The sequence below is a fragment of the Corylus avellana genome, chromosome 4 (genome assembly GCF_965113065.1).
Source record: "Corylus avellana chromosome 4, dhCorAvel1.hap1.2, whole genome shotgun sequence".
NCBI lineage: Eukaryota > Viridiplantae > Streptophyta > Magnoliopsida > Fagales > Betulaceae > Corylus > Corylus avellana.
The window spans coordinates 28,357,733-28,371,792 of record NC_142493.1 but is presented as its reverse complement, the minus strand read 5'-3'; the positions used below and the strand labels follow the sequence as shown (position 1 = coordinate 28,371,792).

General features: G+C 35.6%; 2 protein-coding genes across 2 annotated transcripts; one reads left to right on the top strand and one right to left on the bottom strand.

Annotated features, from left to right (window-relative positions):
- The first annotated feature begins 272 nt into the window (after positions 1 to 272).
- Positions 273 to 7,358, top strand: PAP13 (purple acid phosphatase 13). Its single transcript, XM_059592553.2, has 8 exons — positions 273 to 1,143; positions 1,784 to 1,975; positions 3,252 to 3,585; positions 4,245 to 4,462; positions 4,753 to 4,943; positions 5,533 to 5,817; positions 6,352 to 6,468; positions 7,027 to 7,358. Exons 1-8 carry the CDS (start codon positions 879 to 881, stop codon positions 7,036 to 7,038), a joined length of 1,614 nt encoding a protein of 537 aa, XP_059448536.1. The 5' UTR covers positions 273 to 878; the 3' UTR covers positions 7,039 to 7,358.
- An 834-nt stretch (positions 7,359 to 8,192) lies between these two features.
- LOC132179051 (Carbohydrate-binding X8 domain superfamily protein) lies at positions 8,193 to 11,622 on the bottom strand. The gene is made up of 3 exons (XM_059591671.2): positions 11,179 to 11,622; positions 11,049 to 11,082; positions 8,193 to 8,791 (listed from the first exon to the last, which is right to left on the bottom strand). Exons 1-3 carry the CDS (start codon positions 11,510 to 11,512, stop codon positions 8,563 to 8,565), a joined length of 597 nt encoding a protein of 198 aa, XP_059447654.1. The 5' UTR covers positions 11,513 to 11,622; the 3' UTR covers positions 8,193 to 8,562.
- Positions 11,623 to 14,060: the final 2,438 nt, after the last annotated feature.

The following is a 14,060-nucleotide window of genomic DNA, read 5'->3' as shown; positions in this document are numbered from 1 at the left end:
GAGAGACCAACTCCAAATATGAATGAAAATGGAGAAGTTGTTTTCAACCTTTCACATCTCAAAAAGAGCATTTTCAAACGAACTCAGAATATTTAAAATTATTTTATTTTTATATAACAAAACACTTTTTTAAACAAAATCATAATAAAATATTAACGTTTTTGAACCGCCATGAAGGTTTGAGCTATACTCAAGGAGCTGCATAAATAAACCAAATTCATGAAGATCATCGAGAATCATAAGCACAGGGCACGCCCCCAAAGAAACAAGAAAAGAATATAGAATCCACAGTTGAGCTAAAAAACCATTTAGCTCAACATTACTCCTTTGATTTTCATATGGGTCTCTTGGGGTTTGCTCAGATTTTTGTTGTTCCACAGACGAAGGGAGGGAGAGAGAGATCAGAGAGGGAGACTAGAGACGAGAGGAAGAGAGAAAAAAAATTTAATAGTAAATAAGCTCTTTAGCCTATTTTACTATTCATGCCGGAGTAAAAAATGCTATTCTACCTATTCCGTTGGAGACCCAAAATGACTCAAAATAGTTAAATTGGACAAATTTAAGCATTTTACTACGTTTTGGAGATGCTCTTGCCCATTCTCCCGATTTCCTCATACTTTGCTCCCCTTTTGTCTCTATCTCACCCGTGTGTGTACACTGTGTACATATAGCTGGCTTTCTTATAATCCTCAAAAACCAATTTGTCATCTCCATTTTCTTTTCTCTTTGTTATTCTTCTTTTTTTTAAACTATGCTTTCTTTCTCTCTCTCTCAGAGTACTTTGCCACCCTCTCTTTCTCCCTCATTGACTGATTTCAAATACCAACCTTAAAAATCATATCTGGGTTGTTGTTTATGCATGCAGAAAGAACCTACAAATGGGTTTGTTCTCAGTCTCTGTAGCTGAACTTCTTTTGCTGTTTTCACTAAGCTGCGTATATGTTCATGGGGGTATTCAAACTACACTTGATGGGCCCTTTCAGCCCGTCACTGTCCCTCTTGACAAAAGCTTCCGCGGGCACGCGGTGGATTTGCCGGATACAGATCTACGGGTGGAAAGAATCGTCCAAGGTTTTGAGCCAGAGCAAATCTCTGTGTCTCTCTCTGCAACCTATGACTCTGTATGGATATCTTGGATCACAGGTCTCTTTAACATTATGGCTGTTTACTACTACTTTCTTTAGCTTTTAATTTCTGTTTTGTTGAGCTGAGCTTAGTAGGATTAGATAATGGTTGAAAATATGGTACATGAAGTTAATTGAGCTCTGTTTTTGTGGAATGTGACAAATGGGTTTTGTGTTTCCAAAGCAATACAGTTTGCTTTTAATACCATTAAAGCAAGAAATTGACTTACTGGGGGTAAATCAACCTGCTTCCAACCTAAGGTTAGATTTATGGTCCTAGAATAGAAACAATAGCTGTGTGTAGTTATCCCAAAATGGAAAAGTAAACATATTTATGGAAACAAAGTTTCAGCTATCATGTAGAAGATATAAATATGTAATTTTGTAAGTAGAATGTTATTTGTTTTCTTCATTAATTGTTGTTGTTAATTAAGGTCCTCCACTGGTTTTAATTGGCATAAAGTTTATGTTTGTTTTGCTGAAACTATGAACTTATGGAATTGGATATATTATAAAGAACACCTGGCTTAAGTTGTGTGGGGAAGCCGCAGTCTTTTTTTTATATTATGTTATAGAGCTTTCAAATATATTGGCTATAAGATCTTCCTTAACTTTCTTTGCAACCATATCACATAATATATTTGGGACAAATTTCGCAGGTGAATTCCAAATTGGGGACAACATAACACCATTAGATCCTGAAACTGTAGAAAGTGTTGTTCAATATGGAATCTATGGATTTCCAATAAGTGATGAAGCAACTGGTTATTCTCTTGTTTACAATCAACTTTATCCTTTTGAAGGCCTTCAGAACTACACTTCTGGAATTATACACCATGTTTGCGTCACAGGTATAACTAGTCATGGAATTAGTAGTGTTTATTATTGAATCTTGCATGGGTTTCTTATTTTGCATATTTATGAGTTGCAGACATGGCAGTGGTTAATTAATGTAACCATTATGGATCATTCATAAGATTGCCATATGGGACAGTTCTTTTAACATTTCACTAGCTCTGAGTTGCCAATCTATTAAGGTGAATGTCTAAACAGTCTCAAGGTGCTGTTGATCATGATTGACAATGGCAAAAATGAAGTTCTTTGTCTTTCATCTCGAGTCATTTGACCATGTAAAACTACTTTGTTAGTTAAAAAGTAAGAGCTCAAGAGTAGCAATTTTCAACGTTAGACTAGTAGTATTTCTGAGACTCCTAAAAAGTCTGCAATTGAGTTGAGATTGTATTTAAAGTGTGCATAAACTTAGGCTAGTAGGGTCACACTCAAGGAATTTGTACTCTGCCTATGAATATATCCCCCAAAGTACCAAACTGGATAATTGATTGGTTTTAATTTCTTCTTATGTCATGTTTTCTCAACAAAATTAATCCATCAATATCTGCGTGGGGGACATGTTGTTATTCACCAGAGACAAGAAGTTATGGTGAAGTTAGAAGTTTCTATCAGCATCCTCGATTGTTGGTCAGTTTCATCCTGTTATTGTCATGACTTAAATACTATCACTAAAAATGATTTTTCATATTTGTATCCATATAAAGTAAGAAGAGATAGAGTATATTATCTACATAAAGGATATAGATGTAAAGAAGCACCTGCAGCGTTTAAATTTTTTATTTTTTTTATTTTTTTATAAATTTTATTATTATTATTATTATTATTATTATTATTATTTTTCTAATGGATTTCAGCTATGGAACCACTATTGATTGGTGCCAAATGTGTAATCTGTTTAGAACTTCTTCCTTTTTCATTCACTACATAAGGTCTTGGATATTCACTTAAGATTATAAATGATCTTGTTCAATGTAGGTTGCAAGATTTGGTAGCATATATTCCAACTGATATGCTTAGCAAACTAAAACATAAAAACATAAGCTTAGAACAGTCTTTACCTCTATTCTTTCTTAAATATCTAGCTTAAGTGTCAAGTATAGCATAGCGGGAGATGAGTGGTCCTCTATAAGAAGCACTTTTAAGTTTTTCTTACCTCAATTTTGTTGCCTGCCTTTTTGTTTGTGTCTATGCATCTTTATGACCTTGTGTGAGCTTGAACCTGCCAAATTTTGAATTTTTTTATTAAAGTCACAACTCTATTATGTCTTTCCACAGGGTTGGAACCCGACACGCTATATCAGTATCAATGCGGAGATTCTTCTATAGCAGCAATGAGTGATGTATACTATTTCAGGACTATGCCAGTTTCTGGACCCAAGAGTTACCCTAACAGAATAGCAGTGGTGGGGGACCTTGGTCTGACATACAATACCACATCAACAGTTGCCCACTTGATGAGTAACCATCCTGATCTTATTCTGCTGGTTGGGGATGCTAGTTATGCTAACTTGTATCTCACAAATGGAACTGGGTCTGACTGCTACTCTTGTTCATTTTCGGAAACTCCAATTCATGAAACTTATCAGCCACGTTGGGATTACTGGGGAAGGTGAAACCCTAACTTTTTTTTTAATTTTTTTTTTTAACTTAAAATTATATTATCATCATCTTTGCTCTACCAGTTAGGCTATGAAATGGCAAGCACTTATAGAAATGTTTATATAGGAACTGGACTGGCTGTCAAACAGGAAAGATGGTGGTTCAGTCCTATTAATGCGACTGGCAATAAAACTGGTTGAATCATTAGTGCACTTCTGAAGTCATTGTAGTAACAAAAAATAGATACTAAGGAATTAGATTCACTAGCATCTGGTCTAGGGTATGGAGGGAAGCTCTGTAATTAAGTTTCAGATTGTTAATTAATGCATGATGATCCTCAGGTTACATGTCATGTGAGACATGCCAACTTGCATCATCAACTATCCTCTATATTCTTATACTTATAAATTTTTTTATTGGTTCCTGAATAAAATACACCACCAAAAAGAAAAATGATTTCAAGCAAAAAATGAAGGTTAATTGATCGGAAATTGCTCTCTCTCTCTCTCTCTCTCTCTCTCTCTTTGATTTTGATTGGACCAAACCAAAAAGACTGGCAGTTTTGTTATTCTGTCACGTGGACTGCTGTTCATTTGGTCATGTGGACTGTAGTTCATTTCTTCAGTGGTATTTTAGCTCATGGAATTATTATGGGATTTTTGTTGGCAGGTTCATGCAGCCTCTTGTGTCTAAAGTTCCAATTATGGTGGTAGAAGGGAACCATGAAATTGAACAACAGGCTGAAAATCAGACTTTTGTTGCTTACAGTTCAAGATTTGCCTTCCCATCAGAACAGAGTGGATCATCATCCACATTCTACTATTCTTTTAATGCAGGTGGGATACATTTTGTCATGCTTGGCGCATACATACCCTATGACAAATCAGGTGAACTCAAGTTTCATCTCTTTCCCATTCTCATTCATTTTTTCTAGCAATTTCCCATTTTCATTCTAAACAAAACTAAAGGACCTTCTCTCATTGCCTGACCTTCTCATTTATTGTGTTCATGATCAATTTTATGCATTTGGTTATATAACCAGTAACTTTAGAGAGTGATGCTGCCATTTCTTGTGTGTGTGTGTGTGTGTGTGAGAGAGAGAGAGAGAGAGAGAGAGAGAGAACATATTCCATGGTTAGAAATTACATGGTGAGTTCTCCAAGTTTTTCAATTTCAGCGGATCAATACAAGTGGTTGGAGGGGGACCTGGCTTTTGTTGACAGAGAGGTGACTCCATGGCTGGTAGCTGCATGGCACCCACCTTGGTACAGCACCTACAAGGCACATTACAGAGAAGCAGAGTGTATGAGGGTTGCGATGGAAGACTTACTGTATAAGTATGGTGTTGACATAGTCTTCAATGGACATGTAAGTATGGCTTCCAGAATAATCTCTATTCTGATACCTCATTATGTATCTGTTGTTCTGTTTCCAAATACTAACAGATACTAATATAACCTTCTGTCTTCTTTGAATTTGTGTAAGAAAGAAGTGCTGAGCTGCAGATAAACAGGCTTAGTTTTGATATTTAAGTGTTCAAGATAACAATGTGTTAAATATAATAACTTCAGGGTGAACATAACAGAAATATTGTAAAGGCAAAGCTTCTCTTCAAACTTCGATACAGAACTTCCTCTTTAACATAATTACAGCATTGCCAATATCTAAGACCAATGTCCTTGCTGTAGGACACAAGCTTGAAAAAATAAAAATAAAATGTCATATGGCAAAGGGATGAAGCTCAAATATCCAAAAATAAAAAATTTAAAAAAATTAATGTTGTTCAAATGAATAACTTGAAGGCAGATTTATAAATGGTTCTCTATTGTGTGTTTCTGTTTTCCTATACATGCTGCTTTAATAGTCAAGCTGCTTGCAGCAAACCTGTGCAATTATTTGAATCCTTATAGTCAACTGTATGTATAAGTGTTGTTGTTCATTTGGAAACCATCAACAGGTTCATGCCTATGAGAGGTCAAACCGAGTATATAACTACACCCTGGATCCCTGTGGTGCCGTCCATATCACAGTCGGTGATGGTGGTAATCGAGAGAAGATGGCAATTACACATGCTGATGAAGCTGGCAACTGCCCGGAACCATCTACAACACCAGATGAATTTATGGGTGGGTTCTGTGCTTTCAATTTCACATCAGGCCCAGCAGCTGGTAAGTTCTGTTGGGACAGGCAGCCAGACTATAGTGCTTATAGAGAAAGTAGCTTCGGCCATGGGATTCTAGAGGTGTACTCTCTCTCTCTCTCTCTGACAAGCACACATTAACAATACCCCTTAATCTTCTGCAGTTATATTTCGACACAAATGATTCACTAAAAGCATTGCTTTGACAATTGCACTGGATCTGAAATGTGAACAAAATAATGGAAGATTCTTTAAAAATTAATTTCCACATGTGAGTTTTGAGTATACATGTTTAGTACTTTTCTGGAAAACTATAAGATACAGATTTATAGTTCCAATTCCAATAACTACTCCACTTCTAAAATCAGTCGTAATCTAATAACAACATGGAAGATGAATGCAAAACCCTTATAAGATTGTTTCTGAGGTATCCAAAATCTATGGTCTTGAAAAGAAGCCTTCAGTTGCAATGCTGAACCATACAAAATACCCAGAGGCATTGATTGGTAGAGTTCAGAGGGAAAATGCTGAAACCTATTGGTTACTGAAAATGCTCATATCTGTTTTTGGGTGGAAATCAATTTTGTCAATCTTCTTGAATACTAGAACCTAATGGTATTTCTATGTGGTTTGCAGGTGAGAAATGAGACTCATGCTTTGTGGACTTGGCACCGCAATCAGGATATGTACAACAATGCTGGAGATGAGATATACATTGTAAGGCAACCTGATAGGTGCCCAATTGAATCCAAGGTATGCGATTACTTTGGTGAACAGGCACATAGAACACTTAATTGGAAATGGCATTATCTTTACCACAACAATCAATTCTATTAAAATATGCACCTTGAATATCAGTAAGTTTTAGTCAAAGATCTACTAGAACCTTGGTGAGACACAAACAAGATGACTTCAAAGGGTTTTTTGATAAGTTTTTAGCTCAGAAGGTCTTATTTGATAGAAAGTTTGCTTACATTTTCAACATATATAAATCAAACATGTTCTGAAAGTGATCTTAATGTCAATATTTGTGATTATTGAGAAAATGACCAACTAAACACATGGATTTTATCTTTTAAAGACAACTTATTCTTCTTCTTGACGGTATCTGAAAGTGCCATAAAAGAAAACCATTTACAGGACACTCATTGCTCTACTACATTTTATATTTAAAGAGTTGCAAGGCAAACCTTTTATCCATTGTCTTTTACCTTTTTCATTTCAGCTGTAATTTTTGTTTTTACATCCATCAACAAAATACTTGTCCTGAATGCATTTCTTTTATTCCTTTTTTCTTTTCTTCTCTTTAAGGACCCTAAGTGATGAGCCCATGCATTAAGCCCCAAAGAAGTACGAAGCATGGAGAAATCCTTTGACTACTTGGAACAGAGCAAGGAGCACCTTACCAGCATTATGTTTTTCTTTACTAAATACACGGATAAAAGAATCTACCATTCCTTGAAAGAGAAAGTAATATCATTGAAACATACAGACCAGTATACATACAAAAGTTCTAATTTCTTTACATCTACTTGCTATAATAGGTTTACAAGTTATTTGGGATTTGAATTGTGAATTGTAATTAGTGTTTGCTATGATACTTAACTGTAATGTGATTGACAAGAGATCAATAAGAAAGAAAAGATTGCTTGCAAAAAGTACTTGTATATATGTTTTCGTACTTAATATGTAATTCATTAAATGCTCTTTGGCACTTTAAAAGTACTTGTTTTTTGGTTCTTTCTTTCCTCGTTTTTATATATGAAGAAAAAAAGAAGAAGCAGTAAATGTGATTGGCTTGAACATCAAGTAAGAGGAACCCACAAGTTCTCTTTCCCAAGTTGGAGAATATGTGTTAACCGACTTGAAGACACTAAAAAGAACAGCCTCGTTTGTCTAAGCTTACTTGGGTAGCTTTCTGCTTTTTAGTAAAAAATTAAAAGTATTAAAAACAGCCCTAAACACGATTCTTACAAATACCAAAAATTACTTTCATATCGTATCAAAATACTCTTTCAATCAAAAGTAGTAGAAAACACCTTCTAAAAGTTTTATAAATCGAACTTAAACATGTTTTGGCATTTTGTTAATTGCTAAGAGAGAAATTGAGAAAAAGGTTATGAGAGTTGCATGAAATAGCCTTTGGAGATGAGCATCGCACATAGAGTAAAACTTCCATCAGTGCGTACATAGTATCGCAGTTTTTCTCTTCTTAGTTTTGAAGTATCACACCAAGAGACAAGAGAAGAAAAAGTCATGCAATAAAGAAAAAAGAGAAACATTATGCCCTAGCAAAAGAAAAGTTTGTGCATCTATTAGGGTTCCAACAGGAACCAATGATCTTTTCGTTTTGGCCATCTGATATGAATTAGGATCCTTTTAAGTTCAAATGAGAATAATATTCAGTTAGTTATATTAAAAGATGTATTTTTGTCTCTTTAAAAAGTGAAAAAACAAAAATACTCCCAAAATAAGTAACTGTATATTATCCCGTTCAAATAAAATAGAGAGGATCTTGTTCCATATGATATACCTTTGATTATGAGGACGAGTACCACAAAGTTTTGATTTGATCATTCGCCTCCTCAAAATCAGACCACTTAAATTGAAGTATTGAATTGAATTTGTAAGACCTACAAGCTTTGGACCATAATAATGCCCTAGCTATAACACTAACTCGGATCCAAATGAGCTTTCTTTTCTCTTAACCAGCCAATCTAACGCTCCTTAACAACCTTTTTTTAAATGACTAGAGAAAATAGTTTAAAAAATCAAAGGTGGGGTAGTAAACAAAGAAGGCCCAACTTCTAACAAAACTGTATAAGCCTCTTCTCTCCACCCTGAGACCTACAGTGGATGAAAGGCAAGCGTGAGAACAATCAGAAAGCAGAGAGGCAGTAAGATTGTGGGGATCATGGACTCCGAATATTCTTTCGAATTGTCAGGGAATGGCGGCGGGGTGAATCCTGGAGTCAGTCCGGCAGTGCCGCCATTGCCATTGCCTGTTGTTCCTGTTGTTGGCACATTTGGGTTATTTGAAGTTTGTGTTGTTGGTGTAGTAGTCCCTCCAGCCGTGCTGAAATTTGCATCATTTAAGCAATCAGTCCTTATACATTGCAACAAAAGTTTCTTAAGCAAGAAAATATATCCTTTAGGGCTAGGGTAAAAGCATTGGCTACTAGTTTTAGGACCACATAAATACAGGGAATAAAAAAAAAAAAAAAAGACATAAGAGTAGATTCTTTGGCGTGACCCATTGCATCTTCGAAGGTCTCATCATTAGAATTTTTTTTTAGGAAAAAATTCACTTTACCTCCTGAAGTTTGAAATTTGAGGTGTTTTTCAATTTGAACCCTAATATTTAAAAAATTTCAATATACCCTCCTATTGTATCAAAAATTTGCAATAGAGACCCTCCGTTACTAATTTTCGTTTAAGTGGACATAAATTATCCCATTTGCTCCTCAATAAAGCTAGTGAAATTACCTAAATTGCAAAATGCGTTGGGTTTTAATGAGGGGCAATTAGGTCATTACCATTTACTAGAGAATTTTTTTTTTTTTCTCTTCTTTTTATAGAGATGAACATTAGGAATAATATATAATGCAATTATGTCCTGAAAACAAACTGAAGATAATGAAAGCATTTTGTAGTAGCCCCAAGTGATTGATTAAATATATTTACATACATACAAATAGCTCTTGGTGTTAAGATTAGATCAACTAAATGTTTTTGGGGCCATTTACTCCTAAGAAATGCCCCTATCTTCCTATTATAATAGGAAAGGTGAAATGTGGGAAAGTTGGACCACCAGCATCGACAATAACTTATGCATTTTAGATTTTTATGTAAAATAGCTAACCAAATCCCTAAAAAAATCTAGGTCCGTTTCTCTAAACCAAATGCATTTTACATTATATCTACATCCATTTCCTGTGTTTTTCTATATTTGTAGCTCTATAAATAGTTTTTAATTACTTTCTTTCTCTTTCTCTCCCATTCTCTTTTTCTCCGTCCTGATATTTGCCTCAATGTCCCTGTTAGAATATATTATACGATTTGATCAAACCCCTACTAACGGCTATTCTACGACTGGGACGATAAATTTCGCACCATAGCAAGGCAAAAGAGTCATAAATAGGAGTGATAACTCGTGTTGTTCGAGTGTCGTATTTAAATCGTGTTGAAACATAAATATATAATTTTCTGTTGAATTTGCAAGTCGCATCAGAAATTGACCCGACAAGATTTTTGTTTGCATCAAAAGGGTCGTCTTGTATCATCAATTGTGATATGGGGAAAAGCTCCCTTTTGTTCCCTAGGAAAGCTACAAAGCATATAGTCTCATTGAAATGAAACAAAAATACCCCTTGAGACGACATGGGCTCACACCCTCCCTGTCTCAAAAACATCGTCTTTTCTTATTTTCAAGGTGAAAAAATGCAAGGTTGATAAATAGACAGGACATGGGCGTCGATGAAAAAAGCATAGTGCAAGGCAGAACCTATACGATGTAACTAGGCACCACAAGCATTACTAGGGTTCTGGACGTTGGATGTAACTGCCAACTGGGACCAGGAGGGCCATCCAACGGTGTAAAACTAACGTGAAAGTACCATTACTGGTGAGATGACCCACCTAAACAAAACAGTACAACAAAAGCGAAAAACCCAAGATTTATGAAAGAGACAGAGACAGAGAATCAGAAAAGAGACGTGGCTCTCTGCCCTGAGCCATATCTGACAGACAACACCTGACCTAAATTTTCGAAATTTGAAGGGTGGGTGCTTTATCTACGTTACCCAAATTACTCCCCACCAAAAACCTTCATCCCAAATGATATCTCCCACCCAATCAAGTTCCCACTCCCAGAACCTAAAGCACCAAGGCTTTGGGGGTATTATCGGTTATGTACGTAGGGTGGCCGCGGAAATAAGGGCACCAATCAGAATAACGTTTAGATGAAACCCCCTCCAAATCCCATGCATTAAAGACAGCAACTTCACACAAGGAAAGGGTGAAATTATTAGAGCAAGTGTCCATATATCATAATCACTTACCATAAAAAAGGTGGTATATCTCTTATTCTTATTCTTATTCTTGCTTTTCTCACCCAAAAAAAATTAAATAAATAATTGAAAAGATGACCCTTTTACGTGAAGATGAAGAAACGATTTTGTCACAGAAAAAAAAAAAAAAAAAAAATTCCAGCAAATAGAAGAGAAAAAGAAAAAGGCCGCTGCCAAATGCGGTGCCCTACATATATTTTATGTATATAATGCATAGTTTCTTATGAGCCAATAGCCAAGAAAAGAAAAGGAAATGGCACGTACCTTAAGGAAGATGGATACACACAAGATCCATAACCTACACCCAGATCACAAAAACCAAAAGAAATATATATATAAATAAATACACATAAAAAAAAATAAAAATAAAATAAAAATAAAAATAAAAACATACTAGGATCAGTTTGGGCAATGGTGGCAGTGCCGGAAAAGTCACAGCTGCCGGGGGCCATGGCCTTGCGCTGGAAGTAGCTGTTGAAGGCGTAGGAGGCGTGTGCTTGGATGGTGTTTGGCAGATAGCAGAGGCCATTTGACTGTATGGGGCTACAATCTCCTCCAGTCCCACATGCATAGTCCAGCGCCGTTTGCAGCGCTTGCTCGCTCGCGTCGCTCCTTGCCACGCACCAGTATGCACCTTCCACGCCCACAACACTATTGCTGCCTCCCAGAATACCCACCAACATGGTCGCCCACAGAAAAGAGACTGCCTTTTGCGGTGGTGCTGCCATGAAAGACACAGTTATAGGGCGGTGAGTGGTTTAGTGAGATGGCTTAGTTGGTAAAGGAAGAGAGAGAGAGAGAGAGAGAGCCGCTCAGAGAAAGACAGAATATCAGAGAGGGAGGGAGAGACACACAGAAAAAGAGAGAGTGTTCTTTTCCCTTTATTTATTGTTCGCTTTTTCTTTTTTCTTTTTTTTTTTTGTTTCTTTTGCTATTTTATGTTTTGCCGAGATGAATATTTAATGCTAGGGAAACGCTCAAATGAAATCAATTCTCCATAATTTTTTCATAAATGCTGAGGTGGCAAATTCACTTATAATATTTTATTATTTATTTTTTTAAATAAATTAAAATCAAAATAAAAATAAATAAAAGTTAATAAAAAAACTTAAAAAACTAAAAGGAATAGCTGCCACCTCAGAATAGCATAGGGGTGGCCGAAGCCACCCCCATAGCCCTTGGGGTGGCCGATCTGGCCAAAAAAAATTTTAAGTTTTTTTTTTTTAAAAAAATGAGGGCCACCCTCAAGGGCCAAACCCACTTTTTTAAAAAATACTTCAAATTTTTTTTTTGGCCCTTTGGGTGAACCACCCCCAAGAGCCCTATGGTGGCATTCAAGTTTTTTTATTAACTTTTCTTTATTTTTATTTTTATTTATTTAAAAAATAAATAATAAAATATTGTAAGTGAGCTTGCCACCTCAGCATTTGATGGGAAAATTGTGGGGAATTTATTGCATTCTAGCATTTCCCTTAATGCTAAATGTTTCATTTGTATGTGTACTTTAAAAATTAAATATGACTTTTATAATTATTATTAAATTTGTAATTTTAATAAAGGTTAAATACTAAAAATCTCTTAGGGTTTGGACACTTTATTTTTTTCTCCTCAAGTTTTGATTTGTAACACAGGAGGTACATGTGGTTTTGATAAAGATCAAATTGGTCATTTCATCTATTGATCGTTAGTTGACTTAACGGAAGTCCACATCATTGACATGTGGACCAATTAAAATTCGACACCTGGCATAAGTGGCCATGTCATCAATGATGACGTGGCCATCTAATTAAATTTTTTATTTTTTTTTAATATATTTTTTCAAAAAAGAAAAAAAAATGGTGGGCCACCCCTTGGCTGTTTGGGGGTGGTTTCGACCACCCCCTTGGCTCCATGGGGGTGGCCGAGCCACCCCCTTGGGGGTGGCTCGGCCACCCCCATCCAGCTAGATGGGGCTGGCCAGGCCACCCCCATGGCCAAAGGGGGTGGGCCAAGGGGTGGCCTACGACCACCCCCAATTTTTTTTTTTTGAAAAAAAATATATTTTTTAATTTTTTTAAATACAAAATTTAATTATATGGCCACATCATTACTGATGACATGACCCCTTATGCCAAGTGTCAAATTTTAATTGGTTCACGTGTCAGTGACGTGGACTTCCATTAAGTCAACTAACGATCTATAAATTGAATGACTAATTTGGTATTTATCAAAACTACAGGTACTTCTTGTGATACAAATCAAAACTTAGGGAGAAAAAAAAAATAAAGTGTCCAAACCCTAAACCCTAAGGAATTTTTAGTATTTAACCCTTTAATAATAATTTTAAAAGTTACAAATATAATAAAGATAGGGAAAAGAAATATAACATTACTCTTTAACATTTGGGAGAACAAGACCTATATTCAATAGTTAAAAATAATGAGTTTTGAGAACAAGACCTATATTACTCTCTCATTTTCCTTTTACTCCCCGCTACTACCCTCCCCGCTATGGCCACCCCTTTCTGGCGTGATGGGGGTGGTCGAGCCACCCCCTTGGCACCTTAGGGGTGGCTGAGTCACCTCCAAATGGCCCAATTTTTTTTTCTTTTATTTTGTTGAAAAAATATATATATATATTTAATTTTTTTTAAAATAAAAAATTTAATTTGATGACATGGCCACCTTATGCCAAGTGTCGAATTTTAATTGGTCCACGTGTCAGTGACGTGGACTTTCGTCAAGTCAACTAATGGTCAATGAACGGAATGACCAATTTAGTCTTTATCAAAACCACAGATACCTCCTATGATAAAAATGAAACTTTAAGGGGGAAAAAAATAAAGAAATGAAACCCTAAGGGGTATTAGGTATTTAACCCAAGAAATAATTAGGTGTGAGGTTATTTCTCACAGCTTGGATAATTAGGTGCGAGAGGTTATCTCTCAGGACCGGTTTAAATAAATTTTGTTAGAAAATTTGGCTACCAATGTCTTAGATCTAGTATGCTCGGAGCAGATCTGCTTTTTAACTGTATTTGTACATGAGTTAGCAGAAGATTAAAGTCATAAATAGTACCTGATTGTAATAATTTTTGTTTGTATTTATGACTTTGTAACCGTATAGCATGTGACTATTATTTTTGCAGAGCTTTATGCTTTGTGATGTAAGAATTTTTTGCTCTGCTCTGTGAGAGCTTTATACTCGTAATCTTTAATTAATGAAATCCTCAGATTTCAGTTCAAAAAAAAAAAAATGGAAGAACCAAAAGCATATTATTAGTTGCGTCTTATTTTAA

Coding starts and splice junctions, on each gene's coding strand:
- PAP13 (XM_059592553.2), top strand. CDS start 879: ATGGGTTTGTTCTCAGTCTCTGTAGCTGAACTTCTTTTGCTGTTTTCA. Junction 1,976..3,251: donor ACACCATGTTTGCGTCACAG/GTATAACTAGTC, acceptor GTCTTTCCACAG/GGTTGGAACCCGACACGCTA. Junction 3,586..4,244: donor CGTTGGGATTACTGGGGAAG/GTGAAACCCTAA, acceptor TTTTGTTGGCAG/GTTCATGCAGCCTCTTGTGT.
- LOC132179051 (XM_059591671.2), bottom strand. CDS start 11,512: ATGGCAGCACCACCGCAAAAGGCAGTCTCTTTTCTGTGGGCGACCATG. Junction 11,083..11,178: donor CATTGCCCAAACTGATCCTA/GTATGTTTTTAT, acceptor ATCTGGGTGTAG/GTTATGGATCTTGTGTGTAT. Junction 8,792..11,048: donor GTGTATCCATCTTCCTTAAG/GTACGTGCCATT, acceptor TGCAAATTTCAG/CACGGCTGGAGGGACTACTA.